At 35.5% G+C, this 20,039-nt stretch overlaps 1 protein-coding gene across 7 annotated transcripts in view; it reads left to right on the top strand.

Moving 5' to 3' along the window:
- Window positions 1–20,039, top strand: part of Ranbp17 (RAN binding protein 17) — a 298,250-nt gene that overhangs the window by 25,163 nt on the left and 253,048 nt on the right. For all 7 annotated transcript variants that reach the window (XM_076856352.2, XM_076856353.2, XM_076856351.2 and 4 more), the window contains 6 exons: window positions 1,217–1,382; window positions 4,488–4,561; window positions 6,965–7,084; window positions 9,262–9,408; window positions 10,033–10,205; window positions 11,532–11,725. In XM_076856352.2, coding sequence (XP_076712467.2) covers window positions 1,217–1,382; window positions 4,488–4,561; window positions 6,965–7,084; window positions 9,262–9,408; window positions 10,033–10,205; window positions 11,532–11,725 — 874 coding nt within the window. The remainder of the gene's footprint in view (window positions 1–1,216; window positions 1,383–4,487; window positions 4,562–6,964; window positions 7,085–9,261; window positions 9,409–10,032; window positions 10,206–11,531; window positions 11,726–20,039) is intronic.

The raw sequence follows: 20,039 nt of genomic DNA, 5'->3' as shown, positions 1-20,039 counted from the left end.
TACCTGTTACCCTACTTAGAATCAGAAATGTTTCAGATTTGGATTTTTGCATAGACTTTATTAAGTATCACCAATCCAAAAATCCAAAACCTGAAATTCACAAAAATCCAAATCATTTTGATTGTCATGTAGATGCTCCAAAAGTTTTTATATTACAGGACATTTTGTATTTCAAGTTTTGGGATTAGGGAATGTTTACCTTGACAGTAACATGATAAGTACCCTACTAGGTCAGACTAAAAGACCTTATTGTCTTAAACATTTTCTTTTAGTATGGAAAAATATATGCAAAAGTAGGTAAATACAACATGTAACATATACAAAAGTAGACATAATTGCCACTCAAGAACCCTTCAGTTAAACAGTTATAACTTGCAGCTAATCTTGTTTCATCTCTCCAATCTCTACCTGCTTACTTTACTTCTTTTTTGTTATTATTCTTGGAGAATCCCAAACTTCACATCATTTCTTCCGCAGATATTTCATGGGGCAACTCTAGAAAGGTAGTCTGTTGATATGTCAGAATGGGCATTGTTTTGGTGTCAGGACTGCTCTCCAGAGCTTGTGAGTGTCCTCCCATAATCACAGTTCTGACAGCTTTTGTTAACCCAGTGTGTCTCTGTTATAATTGAAGTTAGTCCTAGTGTTTCTTGAAGAACATTTAGTCTTTGGCTTGTTCAAAGCCACCTTTAAGGTAATAATTATGTATACATTTATGCAGTTGTACTGTGGAGAGTATTTTTCTTAGTGCTGTCTTATAACTTTAGATGATGACCTGCAGTACAGCATCAGGTATGTTTTTATTCTTATCTCACAAAATTAAATTTGAATGTAGTCTATCATAGAAATTTGAAGATAGTGATTTTACTTTTCTCCCTTAATATTTGGAGTAATATAATTTTGTTAATTTTTTTAACTAATTTCCATTTGGCATTAAAGAATTATTTAAATTCATAAAGTTAAAATTTATTGATGTGTTTATAATGGATTTTTTTGGTACTGAGGATTGAACCCAGGAGCACTGAACTACTGAGCCACATCCTCAACACTATTTTGTATTTTATTTAGAAATAGGGTCTCAATGAGTTGCTTAGTGCCTTGCTAGGTTGCTAAGCCTGGCTTTGATCCTCCTGCCTCAGCCTCCCAAAGCCACTGGGATTACAGGTGTGCACCATTGCACCCAGCTTATAGTGTTTTGTTTTTAACCTTTTTTCAGGTATTGGCCAAACCTTTAAATCTTCAAGATCAATTTCAACAGAATCTGGTGATGCAGGTCTTGAAACTGGTCCTCAACTGCCTCAACTTTGACTTCATTGGCAGTTCAGCAGATGAGTCTGCAGATGATCTTTGCACAGTACAGATTCCAACAACCTGGAGAACAAGTAAGAATAAAGAGCATGAGGGGTGGTCAATCTAATGATGCAGAAGAGAGCAATATATTTGCTCAGGGTGTGTTGTCTTAGTTTTAGGCTAGGCAATCAGAAAAGTGGTTTGCAACCCAAAAGAATTTGCTACCTGAAGTGTTTACTGATACCCAATTTCAAAATGTTTCCCCTGATGTATTATAGTAACTACCATATTTTGATTTTGGAAAAGAAAAAAGAAGATAGCTCTAGAGATAGATGGAAAACAGTTTTGGGAAGAAAAAAAAAATCAAGATCTCTGTTTGGAAACTTTCATATGAATAGAATGGGAAAGGATCTAATAGTAGACAAGAGATGTCAACATATTTTCCAGAGCAATAAAGAGAATGAATTAGAGTAAGTGACTTAGCAGAGCAGAGTTGCAACTTACTCTGTTCTAGGAATGTGCTTAGTGGTGAAGTGCCCCTAGGTTAACCAGTACAAAAAAATAACAAGATGACTTCATTCCAGGGAAAAAAGGTGATATTTAGGGTACCCCTGAATTCAGGAAGGGAAGGAGGCTTCAAGGGCTTGGTTAAAAGACTGTATTCTGAATAGTCTCTTCTCTGCCACTTGTGCAGCTAGGTGACTGCCTTTCCCTCCCTCCCTCATCTGCACTGTTCCCTTGCTTCACAAGACCAAGCTTTTTTTCTGAGAAAATTGAACTAGAGCATATATCAGAATATATCAGAATCAGGAATACCTGATATAGTTGAGAAACGCTGTTAGTTTTTTTGTCACTGTGACCAAAATACCTGATATAAACAATTTAGGGGGTGTTTCAGTTCATGGTCATGTGGCCCCAAGGCAGAAACATCCTGGCAGAAGGGCGAGGTAAAGGAAAGCTGCTCACTCTTAGCAGCTGTGAAGGTGGAGGAGAGGAGGAGATAGACACATACATGCACACAGAAGAAGGAAGGGGACTGGGATAAGATAAACCCTTCTGTGGCACACCCAATGAAACCCTTCTAGAGCCACCCCCCCCAGACTTACTTTCTGTAACTTGGTCCCTGCCTTCCAATAATCCTTTCAAATCATTAATCCATCAGGTGGATTAATGAGGTTAGAACCTTCCTGATCCAATCATTTCCTGAAAGTCTCACCTCTGGACATGGCTGCATTAGGGACCATGCCTTTGAGTACATGCGCCTTTTGGGGAACATTGCAGATCCAAGACATAACAAGCACCATGGGTTTTTGAGAACTTCTAGTATGAAGTCAGAGACTAAACCAATAAAAAGGGTTTTAATGTTCTGAATCTTGACTGTGGTAATTGGATTCATGAACCAACACATAGAATAAAGAAGTGCACAGACTAAAAACATCCAGGTGTACACAAACAAGTACATGTAAAACTGGGAAATTTAATAAGATTGGTAAATTGTATCCAGGTTAATTCCCTTGTGCTATTGTGAAATATTGAGTAAAATATGAGGTCAGTCTGTACTGGGTTTTGCCACTATATGTGGATCTAGAATTATCTCAAAAAGTTCAGTTAAAAAAAAATAGAAATAGATAAGGTGAAGAGTAGAAGTTAGCTTCTAACAGGTATAATTACTATTCCTAAAGAGATGACAAAAGATAATACATTCCTGGAACAAGAGCAGGATATTATCAAAAAGTAGAAATTCAGAGAATGTTCTGAATAGTTAATGAAATTTAGAAGGTAGAACAAAGGAAGCAAGATGCTTGAAAGGAGAAAAATATATAAAAAAACTAGAAGATAAAATTAGGCCTGGCATCTGAAGGTTTGGAGGGCCAAAATACAGGACAGAGAAAACAGGAGGAAATTTGCAAAAATGTTCTCAGCACTACAGGTCATAAGAGTTTTTGGATTAAACTGTCTCACCAAGTACCCAGCATCATGAGTGAAAATGGGTATGTGCAAAGCTTCATAATCATGACATTTTAGAATACAGAGGATAAAGAAAAATTCCTAAAATGTACAAGAAAGAAAAAAGTCAGTCACCTACAAAGGATTGGGATCCAGAAGGATAGTCAGTTTCTCCATAGCAGCATTGTAGACTGGAAGACTCAGACTTCTGCAGGAAAATTATTTTCCAACTAGATGGAAATTACCAAGTATAACCAAGATTAAAGACCTCTTCAGACATGCAAGTCCTCCCCAAATTCATCCCCTCTGTACTTACTCTCAGGAAGCTACTTGATTTGTAAGCCAAGAAGGTGGAAGAAGGGGATGCAGAAATAGGGACTTCAACCCATGATGGAATGAATAGATGTAGGGAGGAGTCCGCTGTGTGACAAAGTTAGGAAATAGCCAGTTCTGTGGGAGCATCTGAGAGGTAGGGCTGGGAGAGTGGAAATGAGAATGTTTGGTGCTCTTGACCATGTGGAAAACATCATGGAGAACATCTTGCTAATGAGAGCATTTGGAGTTTATGACACAGCTACACACAGGAAAAATGCTGTGATTAAGTACAGAGTGAATTATAATTGTGATATAGTAAACTTCTAGGACTGGCTGTTAATGTTTTTTATATTTTTTGTGTAGTCATAATAAATGTAAATACTTCAAAGTTGATTTAGTCACAAATCATGTTGGTAATGGAAGGGGAGGGTGGATTGTGGAGATTGGAGAGGTGGAGTTGCAGGTGGGGTTGAGCAGCTACAGCCTCTTAGGCTCAGGGTAATATTTAAGCTTATATCTGAAGTGAAACAGCCAAAAGAAGTAATAGTGTACAACATTACTTAGAAGTATAGGTAAATATGTTGAAAGGTGGTTGGAAGGGGCTAGATGTAGTTGTTTTCATATTATAGACTTTTTCATACTGCTTGCTTGTTGATAATTTTTGAAATTTTAAACAGTGTTCATATTATTTTAATATAGATGAAAGTAGTTAGGAAGATTGCCCTACTTAGAACTGTAGATGCTATATCATCTCGGCTAGTTAGTTTTTAATCTCTATTATCTCAGTTTTCTGAGGAAAGTAGCTAGGAATTTAAAATAGCTCAACTGCAAAGAGTGGCCAAGATCTCATTGTCCTCAGTTTGTGTGATTTTGTTTTATTTGTTAAGATCACTGGATTGAAAGTAATGATATCAGAAATCATTTTTTTTTCTCAGTTTTCCTGGAACCGGAAACATTGGATCTTTTCTTCAATTTGTATCATTCACTTCCACCACTGCTGTCTCAGTTAGTAAGTAAAACTCATTCATTACTTGATTGAAAAGTAGCTGTGATCTTTAATGAACCTAAAGGATGGAGTTTATTTATCCACAAAACTCTGCTTATATGTTTGATTGGGTCGACTTGTCACTGTAGTTCTTGTGTCATCCTAGGTGCATATCATTCGATCTCTTTGTTGGGTTTTGTTTATTCTGTCAGTAGTCCATTCCATTTAATGGTTGAACCAGAACCAGGAACTGTTGATTTTGCTCCTGCCAGAGCCAGAACAACACACCAACTTGTAAATATACCTTTCTTACTAGTCAGTTCTCATAGGTTTGAAGTCCAGCTATCAGCTCCCTTACCAGGACCTTCCCCACTTTCTAACACCCCTCAGCCCTCCAGGGCCTGGGCTTGGCAGACAGCCTCCACCAGGTATCACTGAATGAAACACAAAGAGGGATCTATTTACTTGATTTTTGCTTAGGACTATTGTCGTTTGTTAAGTTTTTTAATCAAATTCTGTTATATGTTCAAAAAATCTTGAAACTCTGTTATTGTATAGAACTTTGAGACTGTGGGTTCCATCTTTGCAGCATCTGTAATAGATATGGTAATGTTAAAAAATAATTATAGGTTTAATATCCAAGCTTCTAGAAATAATGTTGCCATTTTCTGAAAAAAGATGTTCCTGATTTAAAGCATGTACAAGTGGTATGCTTGTTTAGATGTTATCATTTAGAAAGGAGGAGTGGATTCACAAAATCACACTTCAAAAAAACATGTCTGTCCTTGAATCTAGAGTTCAAGGTAGTGAAGTAGCTTTTAAACTGGGTTTCACTGAGGACTCATGTTTCCAGGCAGTATCACAGCCTTCTGTCTTTCAACCAAAGCAGCCTTGCTTATAGTGGTTTAAAAATCATGATTTCATGTAATTATGTTTTAAAACAAAAAGGTACTGGCAATTTAAAAAAAGTAGATGACATCTGTTTCCTGAGATGGTAAGTGCTGTTTATTGGCATGCTCTGATGTGGTACTTGTTTGACCTGATCATCACAGTGGTTCTTCAGGGTTCCTAATGCTGTCCTCACCAGGTTTACCAGAAAAACAAAGCACACCCAGAATGGCTAAGGGAAGTCATCCCAGGGTAACAAAGTAAGTCCACATTGTTACTAAGATCAGAACCCAGTTTTTGCTGGGCTTGGTTGGGCATATCTGTAATCCCAGTGGCTTGAGAGGCTGAGACAGGAGGATTACAAGTTCAAGGCCAGTCTCAGCAATTTAGCAAGGCCCTAAGTAATTTAGATCCTGTTTCAAATGAAAAACAAACAAAAAGGCTAGGAACGTGCTTAGTGGTGAAGTGTCCCTAGGTTAATCCTCCAGTAGAAAACAACAACAACAAAACAGTTCTACATGTCCCCAACCCTGGGTGTTTTGCTTTTAATATATTAGTGTTTCCTAAGTCTGTACATCAGAGTTCTGAAGGAGGATGTTTTTAAGTTTGTTTGGCTTTTGTATTTTTTTAAACTTGGGTGTTTGTTTGTTTGTTTTTTTAACTGATAGAGGCAATGGCACATAAGCATGTCTTTTAAAAAGGCAATCTTTTGGATTTTTTACCTATTCTTACCCTTGCCAAGAGAGCCACACATTTTATGTGAAGATTTCAAATTAAAATATTTATTGACAACTGATTTTAGTTAAGCTGTAGATTTTGATTCCCAGCCCATTTTAATGCACCTGTTTCAGTTTCATTGCAACATTCACAGAATCAAAAACTTGCGACTTAATGGGTTAAAAAAAAAAAAAAAAAGTGGCAAGCAAATATGTGAATCAGGGGAACCATAGGCCAGTTTGGCTTGAAAGTTGCCAATTTGGGGCCTTACTTAATAAAAAAAAAAAAAAAAAAAAAAAAAGATTTTAGTAAATATCATTAGAAAGTAAGTAACTCTTCTAGCATTTTCCAAACATACTAATGGATGATGTAAAATATTCCATGACTAAATAAATTTAGGATATTCTGGATTGAGTAAACTTTTGGGATTTCCCCCACCTTTGTAGGAATCCCAATGAGTAATTTCACAGTATTTAACATATTGTACCATAAGATGATATTTTCTCTTTGGTAGAACATCTGGTTCATTGGCTCACAGTGGAGGGGGCATCATAAGCAATTGGGAATTTTCTTAATGTATGCATGTTTAAGCCCTGCTCTGGCAAATTTGGTATAGAAAAGCATATTAGATGAGAATACATACAAATAAAAATTTTAATGATGGGATAGAAAGATTGTGAGTGGTGGTATGATGATGCTCAGCTATTATTTTATATAATGCTCTTTTAGCATTAAAATTAATTACATTTTAAATTAAGTCTTGCTTATATGTGGTCATAGCTCCTTTTAAAATTGAAATGAATTTTTTGTTTCTGTTTTTAGGCACTTGCGTGTTTAGTTCAGTTTGCTTCTACAAGAAGGTCCTTATTTAGCAGTCCTGAACGTGCCAAGTACCTTGGTAATTTAATTAAGGGAGTGAAAAGGATACTTGAAAACCCTCAGGTATTTATGAAGTAATTTAATTAATACTTAGCATATAGAAATAATATTTCTGCTCAAAGGCAGATAATAAACTCATCATGAATTTATTATGATTCTGGAAGAAAATATTTAGTATTGCATTCATCTTACTTAGGTCTCATTTGTAGTAAAAATGGGCAGTTTTTAAAAAATGGATGTTTTCATGGAAGACTTCTGTGTTCCTCTCCATTTTTTTCCTTTTAGGTGAATATGAAAAAAGGTCATATATCTTATTATGCTTCTGTCTTTTACCATTGTGCTACATTTCCTTGCCCACATTGGTTAAAATATTGAAGTGATTAATTCAGGGTTATGTCCACCTGAACTAGAGGACTTAATAATTTAAGTATTAATATTGGGATAAAAGGTTTTAAATTATGAAATAATGTCTTTTTGCCCTCTTGTGGACAAATATGAGTTATCTATTCCACAGTGGCAATACCTATTTCAGAGAATTGCAAAGCCATAATTAGTGATTTTGGATACCTAGATAAATATTTTGTTTCATTATTTGTTTTTTTTTTTCTGGTTTAAAATATCTGTAATTAAACTACAGATTTTTAAAAGGTTAAATGGTAATTTAAAGAGGTTTACCTAAACCTCTTGGTTATTAATCACTTTTGGTGGGGACACAGATAATACTTTTCTACAGAAATAAAATGTGATTATCTCACAAAACTGATTATTTTGCAAGTTGTTCTCAGGAATGTTTGAGTTAACAATGTATTTTATCTTTTCAATGTTAGCGTATTTTATCTGTTTAGTTGGTAAATAGAATTTTTACCAACATATTTAAAAGTTTTTAGTTGTTTAATTCTCTTGTCATCAACCAAAATTGTGGAAATTACTATACCCATGTTAGATAATTCTATTAAGTGATTTTTTTAGCATCCCTATGTCAGTGTTTCACTGTAAAAACTGATCTTAAGTATTATATTGTTTTAGAATTATAAACATGTATTTAAAAAACTATGATTATAAAATGTCTTTTTGGAATTCATGCTTAATAATTAGACACTTTTAAAATTCATTCTTTCTTGTTTTTTTTTTTTTTTTTAACTGGGGATTGAACTTAGAGGCACTTAACCACTGAGCCACATCCCCAATCTTTTTTTAAAATATATTTTTAATTTAGAGATAGGGTCTCACTGAAATTTTTAAGGCCTCACTAAGATGCTGAGGGTAGCTTTGAACTCATGATACCCTGCCTCAGTCTCTGGAGCTGCTTGGTTTATAGGTGTGTGTCACTGTGCCCAGCAAAACTCCCCCCACCACCCCACCTGCAGTGCTGGGGATTGAACTCAGAGCTTCACACATGCTGTGGAAGGCACTCTACCACTAGGCTGCTTCTTTCATGGAGTGCCTATGAATGAAATTTCTTAGACTCATTGAGTATTAAACAGACACTGCATAGAATTCTCTATCAGGCTAACTACAGAGACTACAGAGTGGTAACTGTGGAGATGATAGCAGGTGTTAACTATGGAGATGTGTTCTGTTTTCAAACAGCTTGTAGCAACTGGGGAGAACTTTCAAGGTCTCTTCCTTTTTAACCTGTTCTCCCTCACAAGTTACCTGTGTGTCCTGTCTTGTTGTTAAACTTGGTTCCCTACATGGCAGTAATTTGTTTGAATGACTAACACTTAAAGACAGGGAGTTAAGTCAGGGCACAATGCCTGTATTCAGAAAGTGTTCCATAAAAAGAAATTGTCTACTTGTGTGTACACACACTATTTAATTTAAGTCTGGTGTTAGTACTCCCTTCTCGGGTTTCAAGAGCCCATTCTTGTTTTTCATCTTGAATATTTTTCTCTCGGCCCTTCATTCTTAAATACTTTTCAAGACCTTTGTTGACTTCTGTTTAGGTTATAATACACACACTCTGTTTTTATGTAATAGGGTCCCAGAAATATTTTCGTCTTTGTTGTGCAAAGCTTCTTCCAAAAATTCTACTTTAGATTCCTTATTATGAATAATTGACAACAATATTAAATTTAGCAAGAATCATTTTTCTTACATTGCCTACCTAGTTGATGTAAGATACCATAGGTACCTCTGAAAACAAATAGAATACTTAATAAAATTCTTTGAAATTTAGTAGCTTTATTATCAATAGATTGGTTTATTTTAAAAGACTTACTTTTTGTCTCATAATTTAGGGTTTGTCTGATCCAGGTAATTATCATGAATTTTGTCGATTTTTGGCTCGTTTAAAGACAAATTATCAACTGGGAGAGTTAGTTATGGTCAAGGAGTATCCTGAAGTTATCAGATTGATTGCTAATTTTACTATTACTAGCCTACAGGTAAGTAAAAAAAAATAATTGATGTTAAGCTGTACTTAGTTTTAGAACAATTTCTTGATAAAGGTTAGTGGGGGTGTTTGGGGTTTTTTTTTTGTTGTTTTTTTTTAAATACCTGTTACTTGGAGTACTTTACTGAAAATGGTCTTTGCAAAGTTTTAGGTAAAAGAAATAATTATAATATTTTTAATAAGAAAAAATTGAAAAATCACTTACGGTGTCTAATAACTGAAGAATAACTTAGAAGCTGTAATAAACTTCTATAAAATAATTTTTTACATACTGTATTGTGGTTAAATTCTTTTCTTAAATTTGGATTAGGAATTGCTAAACTATATTTTCTATATGATGTTAATTCTATAAAATATATTCATGGAATGATTAAAAGGAAATAGTTTAACACTTAAACGTATTGTAACATTTTAATAGTGATAATCTCTGAACAGAATAATATTGTGGGATATTGGTTTCTTTAACATTTTTGCATTTATGAAATTTGCTGTATTAAGCATTCATTAGTCATATAATCAGAATAAAAGTTAATTTAAAAAGTAATTTTGCTTTGTATCTGATATTCTAGAAAGCTATTAAGTTATTTTAAATTTCTTTTGCTCTGTTTCTTTGTAGCATTGGGAGTTTGCTCCAAACAGTGTTCATTATTTATTAACTCTGTGGCAGAGGATGGTAGCATCAGTTCCTTTTGTGAAATCAACTGAGCCCCACTTACTAGACACTTATGCACCTGAAATCACAAAGGCCTTTATCACGTCTCGATTGGACTCTGTTGCCATAGTTGTGAGGTATTAAAAACTAAATGTTTCTGTTGTATTTTCATCTTGGAGTTTTTTTAAATTAAGTTAAAAGTTTACCCTCTTCAGGGTAAAGTTCTGTGAATTCTACAAGAATATGTGTTTTTATAAATAACATCACAATTGAGATACTGAATAGTTCCATTAACTCTAAAGGTTTTTTTTTTTTTTTGTGGGGGGGGGACAGGAGGGGGACCCTTTGTAGTCCTCTCTGGCAGTAACTGATATGTTTTGTTTTCCTGTTTGCATTTCTTTGGTGTAACATTCCAGAGTTGCATCATTAAGTGTATATTTCACTTTATAAAAAGCTACTAAATTATTTTCCAAAGTTGCTTTAACATTTTAAATTCTTTCTTTTTAAAATACTTCTCAGTTGTAGATAGACATAATACCTTTATTTTATTTATTTGTTCTTATGTGGTGCTGAGGATTGAACCCAGTGCCTCACACGTGCTGTGCAAGTGCTGTACCACTGAACCACCAACCCCAGCCCCAACATTTTGAATTCTTAACCTGCAATGTATAAAAGATGTATAGTAGTACCTCTTTGCAGATTTAATTTGCATTTCCTTAGAGTAATAATGTTGAGCATCTTTTTATGTGTGTGACCATCTGTATGTATTCTTTGGCAAAGTGCCTATAAAATCTCATATCTGTTGCTCTTTTTTTTTTTTAAACGTAATTTATTTCTTACTGAAATTTGAGAGGTCCATTTATTCTGTTCAGAAGTCTTATCATACATGTGTTTTAGAGAATATTTTCTCTCCTTTTTATTTTAAGTCTTTTGGGGAGCAGAAGTTTTACATTTTTATGAAGTTCAGTGTATCCTTTCTTTTCTTATGTGTTATATCATGTGTTTGGTGTTATATTGAGAATCTTTATTTTACTCAAGACCACAAAGATTTTCTTTTTTTCTTCTAGAAGTTTTAGTTTTAAAATTTACATTTAAGTCTATGTGATCTTAGTAAATTCACCTATTTTGGTAGCATTTTTGCGGTTTCTTTGGCTTTTTCTGTGTGCATAATCAAGTCATCTTGATATATAGACATTTTATTTCTTGCTTTCCAAATCCATTTGTCTTATTTCTTTTTTAAATATTTTTAGTTGTAATTGGACACAATACCTTCATTTTATTTATTTATTTTTATGTGGTGCTGAGGATCGAACCCAGGGCCGCACTTGTGTGAGGCGAGCGGCATACCACTGAGTCACAACCCCAGCCCTTCTTATTTCTTTATCCATCGTAGTTTTATTTAATGTAAATAAAATAAAATAAAACTACATTCTAATGTTATCTACATGCTTATGTGTTCACAGAGACCATTTAGATGACCCACTGGATGATACTGCTACTGTGTTTCAGCAGCTGGAGCAGTTGTGCACTGTCAGCAGATGTGAATATGAAAAGACGTGCTCTCTTCTTGTACAGTTATTTGACCAGAATGCACAGAATTACCAAAAACTTTTGCATTCAGCCTCTGGAATAACTGTGGACATGGCAATTCAGGAAGGTCAGTAATTTCATGAGTAATATGTTGAATATTAAGTGGTATCATTAATTACTTCATTGAATAATCTTATTGCAGATTATTTTCAGGTATTTCCCTCCAGTTTTTGGTCCCCTAATAAATCATTAATTTTATTAACCTGCTAGATATTTTGGTCGCTTGATAGTTAATTTTAAATTCTTTTTAAGATTCTTAGGAATACTTCTCTATAGAATCAATATCAAAAGAAATTGAACAGCTGGGGTTGTGGCTCAGTGGTACAGTGCTTGCCTAGCATGTTCAAGGGCCTGGATTCGAGGCTTGGGTTTGAAACCCTGGGTTCAATCCTCAGCACCACATAAAAATAAACAAAATAAAACTATAAAAAAAAATGACATGGGGGCCGGGGATGTGGCTCAAGCGGTAGCACGCTCGCCTGGCATGCGTGCGGCCCGGGTTCCATCCTCAGCACCACATACAAACAAAGATGTTGTGTCTGCCGAAAACTAAACAATAAATATTAAAAAAAAAATTCTCTCTCTCTCTCTCTCTCTCTCTCTCTCTCTCTCTCACACACACACACTCTCACACTCTCTTTAAAAAAAAAAAAAATGACATGTTCTCATTTAAAAAAAAAAAAAAAAGTTGAAAATCATCCTTGAGGAGATAGTACAAAACTTTTAACTGTATGTTTTCATCTTTTCTATAGTCGATTGTAGGTATCAGCCAGTAAACAACTTGTGTAAAACCTCCTTATGGTTTTACCTTCATGTATTAGCCTTCACCATGACTTTAAATTTTTTTTTTTTTTATTCCTCACTTTTCTCATGATTTTGTCTTTAATCCCCTATTAAAGGAGGAAGCATTTATTTCTATCTCTTTAGATTCTTTCAGGAATATGGCAGGGAATAAAAATAAAATACATTTTCACATTTTTTAAGTGAGCTGCTTTTTAAGAATGGAACTGAATGCATACAATTCTAATAGAAGACAATTTAATTATAATTTTAAATTTTTTTCTATATTTGTTCCCTTTATCTTGCATTGGAAAGTGAATTTGATAAGGGATCATGGTCAAATTTACATCCAGTGGTTGCCTATCTCAACTCTTTAAAAATATAATCTTTAGATTGTCCTTTACATTTGCATAATATTTTCTTAAGATGCCTTTTATTTGTATCACATTTTGAAGTTGCATAGTACTGCTGAGGGAGTATATTTAGGAGACTACTAAATATTTTTTCTTACTGGAATATAATTATGGAAATTAAATGGGGGAGAACCAATACTTTGCAACATGATGTCTTCATTATTAATTTCTTTGGTAGAGCTTTGAAAGTTATTAACCATCAAATACAGAGAAGAATACATTCATCTGTGTATGTAGACATAGAGAATAGCATTAATAAACATGATCACTTGTCTCAGAGGGTAAGTCAGAGCCAATGTCTTTGCAGCACCCCCTATTCATCTTTCCAGCTTTCTTCCTACCAGCAGAAGATACAATTTTGCATTTTGTTTTTATCAGTTGATGCCTTTTCTTCATAGTTGTACTGTATATTCTGAAAAGAATACATGGTTTGTATGTTTCTGAACTTGATACAAATGGAGTTTCACTGTACTTATTATTCTTCTGTAACTTTATTAGTAGTAGTAATGCATTTTGAGAGCTTATAATGATGTGCATAGTGCTCGCATTTTTATTGCCTTGCACTAATATTTAAATATAGGACAATTTAGGATTCTCTTGTCAATGGGTATTTGTTGCTTTCTCTATTTTTTCTGATACATTCAGTGTTAGAGAGACTATTGCGTTTATGTGTTACATATTCAGTTTCAGTAGACAGGGTCAGACGCTTTTACAAAGTGCTTTTCCTAGTTTACATACACCAACAGTCTGCAGGAGTTAGCATCGATCTATATCAGGAATTGGCAAACTTGTTCTTAAGGTGCCCTATAGGAAATGTTTTAGGATTCTGTTGCAGCTATTCACTTCTGGTTTGCAGCTAGAAGCAGCTAGAGAGTGTATGTTTGACTGTGATCCCAGAAAACTTATTTTAAAACTGGAGGCTCTCACAGACTGTAGTTGACTGACCTCTGACCTAAACACTTACCAACAGCTCAAATTATAGGCTTGAGTTTTTTTCCAGTCTGGTTGAGAGAATATACCTGATCAATGTTTTACTTTGCTCTCTCCTGATAGAGTTTAGCATTATCTCATGTTTACTTACTGTTTTGTTACCCTCAGTGAAATAGATGTGAATCTTTTGCTCATTTCCTCTTTACTTTTGGATTATTTGTCTTTCAGTTACTGACTTTAAGAGCCCGATAGGTAGACACACAGATTGATTTGTGTGTGTACAGTGCAGGGGATAGAACCCTGGGCCTCATGAGTGCCACGCAAGGGCTCTATCACAGAGCCATACTTCCAGCCCCTTTTTATGTTTTTGACACAAATCCTTTTGGTTTTAGAATTGTAAATACTGTCTTTTAGTTTTGTGACCTGTCTTTGCATATCATTTTAAGATGTCTACTCATTTTGTTAAACATTTTCCCATTGAACTGATTTCAATTAATTCATCAAATTCTTTCTATTTACATTGTCAAAAAATTAAAATGCATTCTTTTTCCTATCATCTTCACTCTTGCAAGTGATCATTGTTACTAGCTTTATCTTTCCAGTTTCTATATGCATATACAGAAATAATTACAGTCTTATCTTCCCTTATTTATATGGAATATGCTATACCATACTCACTGTTCTTTTTTGTTGTTGTTGTTTTTTTTCATTTGACAATGTGTTTTATATCTGTTTTCAAATTACTGTATAATGAGCTCTTATATTTTATAGGTCTATAATATTTTACTTTTTAATGTGTCATAATTTTATTTTTTCTACTATGATAGTCATTTGAGTTATTTATAGTCTTTTATTAAAAACTTTGCTGTATAGATTAACTTTTGTATATTTTGTGTGTGTGCAAGTTCATAATATAAATTTATCAAAGTGAAATTGCTCTTGGTGGAATGGTTAATGTATTTGTAATTTCACCAAGTTTTCTATAAGGGCTATCCTACTTATCTTTCAGCAATGTGTGAGACTGTTTCCATGTACCCTTCATAGGACAGCATTACCAAGCTTTTGGAATTTTGGCAGTCCTATCTATGAAAAATGCTTTCTCAGCATAATTTAACATTATTGCGTTTCTCATATCAGTTTAAATGTTAAAATTTATGTAAGAACCAATTGATCGTTCATTTTTGTAAATGAAGTATTCATTTCTTTTGCTCATTTTCCAGTTGGATTATTAGTTTTTTCCCTCTTTATTTTCTAAGAGCTCTTTAAACTTTGTCTAATGAAAATTACAAGTATCTTTCTCCTTTAACTTATTCATTTTCAAGTTGCAGTTTGATGGATTTAGCATTTATACCCAGCTGTGTAACTCCATGTAACTACCACCTCATTCAGGATGGAAGAGTTTCTTCACTCTCAGTAATTTTCTCATGTCCTTGATGGCTTCCTGTAACTCCAGGTCTAGGCACGGCTAGTATGATTTCTGTCACTGTGGTTTGTCTCTCTTAGATTTGTATGTAAATGGAATCCTACAATGAGTAGTCTATTGTGTTTGACCTTGTGTGGCATAATATTTTTGAGATTCAGATGTGTTACTATATTGATATTTTGTTCTTTTTTATTACTGCACAGTTATCTATAGTATGACTATCATAGTTATGTATTCACCAGTTATGGACATTTGAATTGTATTTTCAGTTTTTAGCTGATATAAATAGTGATATTGTTAACATTTGTGGACAAGTCTTTATATGTCTTTAGATTTTTATTTCTCTTAGGTAAGTAAGTGTGAGGAGCCACTCTGAATGACCCACGCCTTCCAGTCCTGAAGCAAGAGGCTCTGACCAGTCACCACCTGGGTGGTGACTTGGGTGTTGTCCCAGCTGAGATAACAAAGGCATGTCTTCAGATGTAGGCGTTGCCCCTGGGGTTGAGTTACACTCATCTAACCTTTGTAACCATGCCCCTTCTGGCCTTTTTTGGATAGAACTTTCTAAAGAACAAGAGTTCCCCCCAATAAAAGCCCACTTCCGAAAATGCTTGCTCCCTCTTGCCAGCCTCTTGTGACTTTCTCTTGCTCTCCCTTTTGGGGAGCCTGAGGCTGAGAGTGGAGAAGCCATCCGGAAGCTTGTGTAAAGGTAAATTGTGTCTGTGTTTTATCTGGTGTCCCTGCGAATTCACACGAAGGACCTTAAGTTCAGTTGCCCATGCAGGTCAGGGGTGGCAAATAAGGTGGATGTTGTATCATAGGGGACATGTGTTTTTAGTAGCATGCGATACTGCTGTACTGTTTTATGAAATATGTGTATAAAATTTCATTCCCATTAACCATATTAAGAGTGTTACTCTGCATCCTTATTTTCCTTTGATCTTCTCTGTCCTCTTAACTGTAACTGTTCTACTGAGTGTCTCATGGTATCTCATTGTGTTTATAATTTGTATTCCACTAATATTAATGATGTTGAGTACCTTTCATTTGCTCAGCATGAACTCTTGTGAAAAGTCTGTTCACCTCACCTCTTTTGTTCATTTTTAAATCAGCCAATTGGTTCCTTTCCATATGCTTTTATTGTGGGATTGTAAGAATACCTTACATTCTATAGAGGATCCTTTTTTCACATGTTTTGCAATATTTTCTTCTGATCTGTGGTTTGCGTTCCTAACTAGCTTTTAAAGATAAGTTTTTAGTTTTGATTGTCTACTTTTGGGCTGGGGATGTGGCTCAAGCGGTAGCGCGCTCGCCTGGCATGTGTGCGGCCCGGGTTCGATCCTCAGCACCACATACAAACAAAGATGCGTCCGCCAAATACTAAAAAATAAATATTAAAATTCTCTCTCTCTCACTCTCTCTTTAAAAAAAAAAGATTGTCTACTTTTTTCTTATCTGGTATTACTGTTTATCTTATCTGGTATCACTACAACTGCTGCCCTCTTACTGCATAAATCTATCCATTTACTATCAGTCTAAACTGTCTCTTAATAGATTAAGTATATAGTTCTTCCTTTTTAAAAAGTCCATTGCAAGCATGTTTTGTCTTTTAATTGAAGTGTTAGTTCACTAACTGAGTGGGGAGAAGAGGAGGCTATCAACTTAATTAACATTTAAACTTAGAACAAGCTTTTTCATACCACTGGTGGTCTATGTTAAGGCTACAAATCCTGTCAGGTCTGACTTAGAAGTTTTTTCCTCCTGTCCACCAAGCATTGAAGTCAGGTCAGACAGGTTTCTGCGTTGCTTTCTCTGTCTAGAGTATGGTTTTTTCCGCTCCAAGCTTACCTTTTCACTAAGGGGGTCATTGTTTGCATCAGCTTTAGGTACAGGGTTCTTATTGGACTTCTCAGGTAGAACTCGTCCTAGACCTTCTCCTTTGGCTTCCAGGGTAGAAGTTCAAGCTTTTTGCTTGTTTCTGTGCCTTTGTCTCTTAAAGTTCAGTCCTCAAATCATTTTGGCCATTAAGGATTTATTTTACCCTCTTACAAACCCAGTAGTACATTTGGTGCTTTTGTGTAAATTAGAAAAATGATTGCACTTCTTGCAGACAGGTGTGCTAGCACTAGGATGTATGTGGGTGAGTGGAGGACAGGCTGGATTTCAGTCCCCACCTGTCTCCAGTTGAGTATCTTTTTGTAATATGTGCTGATCCTGTAAGCTTGTGTTGTAGTGTTTTTGTTTTGTTTTACCTGATGGCATAGTGCAGCATTATATAGAGCCTTTTTGGATTTATATTCTATGTATAAACATTAATTTGGATCATATTATATTATAATTTGGATCATGTTTAGGCAGCAACCTATAAAATCACATTTTCATCTTTAGTTTGTGTTCTAGACAGTGAATACTTACTTCTTTAAAAGAAAAGAGTCAGCACTGACTTTGGTGTCTCAGGTTTTTTCTCTGTACTCTCTTTCCTCTGACCATTTCCTACTTTCCCTGGTCAGAAGCTGGACGCCAATCAGAGAGTCAGTAGCAAAGGCAGGGTCAGGGTTGCTCTGAAAGGTAGATTATCAATATCAGTGATAAAATTGATGACAGAGCCTGAGGTCTGGGTACCACATCTGAGACTCCTGCGTTAGGTTGAGCCTCTGCAAGGGAATGACGTGGCCCCAAATTGGTAGATTCCTGGATTCCCGAAAAGTAAATTCAGGTCTTCTCTGAAGAATAACAGCCATAATTTAGGGCTTTGGAAATCTGTAGATTAAATCAACCAAATAAGTATTTGTAACAAAAATTAGGATCCCTCAAAGACCCTTCAGATGTTGGAATTTTATAAGAATTTTTTTTAAATATTTTTTTTCGTATTTCTTTTTTAGTTGTAGTTGGACATAATACCTTTATTTATTTTTATGTGGTGCTAAGGATTGAACCCAGGGCCCTGCACGTGCTATGCGAGCGCTGTATCCCTGAGCCACAACCGCATCCCAGGATATTAAATAATTATATATGAAATGTTTAAAGGAAAAATAGAATCACCCATGAACAAACAGTAGGAGTATGAAAAGTGCAATTGACCAGGACGATGTAAAAAATACTTAAAATTTTTTTGAAAACTTTGTGTTCTAAAATTTAATGGAAGTGTTTGTTAAATAGTGAATTAGTTAGTCCCACTAAGGAAGAAATTTGTTAACTAACAGTTCTAAAGAAATTTTCAAGAATGCTGAGGATTAAGGAAAATGAAAATTTAAAAGATAGTATGACAATGTTCAGTCCATCCAGTTGAATTCTAGAAGGACAGAACAGTGAGGGCAGAGCAGAGGTGATGACCAGAGAGACTCTCAGAGTTTTTCTGAATTAATGGAGAATGTGAACCCACTAGTACAGCAAGCCTGGCGTACGTCAGTCCAAAACTAGAAACAGCCCCGCCCTGTTCATCTGGGTACTCCCCAGCAGAAGGTAGTACAGGTGGCTGGAGAAGAAAGGTCACTTACAGAGTCATGTGAAATGGTTGCTCTCTGTTCAGCAGCAACAATGGAAACCAAGATGGCGAAACATCATTCTTAAAGAGTTGGGCAAAGGCCAGGCCTAGTGGTACACGCCTGTAATCCAACAGATGCTGAGGCAAGAGGATCACAAGTTCAGAGCCAGCCTCAGCAACTTAGCTAGATCCTGTCTCAAAATACTGAGTGCCAGGGATGTGCCTTGGTGGTTAATTGCCCCTGGGTTCAATCACTGGTACCAAAAAAAGAGAGAGAATAGAGTCTGGCAAAAATAACTCCTGCAGAATGTTTGCTACCAACAGATCTTTACTAAGAGTTTTAAAAATATACTTCCAAGTAATTTAGAGATGTGAGAAGCCATCCTTAAGGCAGTTTAAAACTAGAGCTCCACATTAGTGCAGTGAAGTGAGTAAATGGAGTGTGTGGGTGCGTCTGAGAAACTTGAGGCTTGTGGTGGCTGAGCAGCTGACCAAAGAGCAGAGTGCAGAACTGAAGGAGCTTCCCGCTGCTGGGTGAGTGTGCTGACAGAACTGCCCCAGCAGGGGGCTGGAGGCTGTCAGGAGAGCTCTGGGGCTGAATCCTTCAGAGGCAGAGTCCCAGGACATGATTCATGATCTGCATATCGATGTAACACAACACAGCTCACTCCTCTGAATTTTTGACAGTGAAAAAAGATGGAAGAGTAAGTGAAAAAAAATTAGAGAAGCATTTGATGTTTTTGAGACAGATGGCAGTGGCTCTCTTAGTGTAACAGAGCGTCACTGTGCGCTGACCCTGGGCAGAAGTTAACAAGAGGCTGAGGGAGTGACCAGGGAAGCAGATATTGGCGTTGTTTTTCAAGTAAACCATGATAAGTTTGTACATATGATGACAGCAGATGAAGACATTTTACAGAATCTGCAAATTTTCTTGTACAAAATTGTTTGCTTTTTCTTCTTAACATATCTGTGAAAAGTTTCCACCTACTGTGACAAACTACGCATGTAATTAGAATTTTTATTTCTCTGTATTTTCTACCCTAGTCGTCACTGTCTTCAAACCTTACTTTAGAAAATTGGTCAAATGATGTGTTTCATGCGTCTTACTCTGTATATCCAAGCCCTTTGGCACATCCAAACTTAGATTGAGTTTGTCAAAAGAGGGAATACCTAGGTTATTGCCTTTTTGAAGGGAGTTTTCTTTAGGAACTGTCAGCATATTGTTGAAGTGTGGAGTTGTGATCCCCCATGGTCTGTAGACAGTCAATAATGTGTGTTTACAAGTAGCACTATTGCACAATGAGTGTTATATTCAGGTACTTGTACACTTTGTGTGTGCTACTCTAGAAAC

Source organism: Callospermophilus lateralis, chromosome 5 (genome assembly GCF_048772815.1).
Source record: "Callospermophilus lateralis isolate mCalLat2 chromosome 5, mCalLat2.hap1, whole genome shotgun sequence".
Taxonomy (NCBI): Eukaryota; Metazoa; Chordata; class Mammalia; order Rodentia; family Sciuridae; genus Callospermophilus; species Callospermophilus lateralis.
This window is presented reverse-complemented; position numbering and strand designations above follow the sequence as displayed.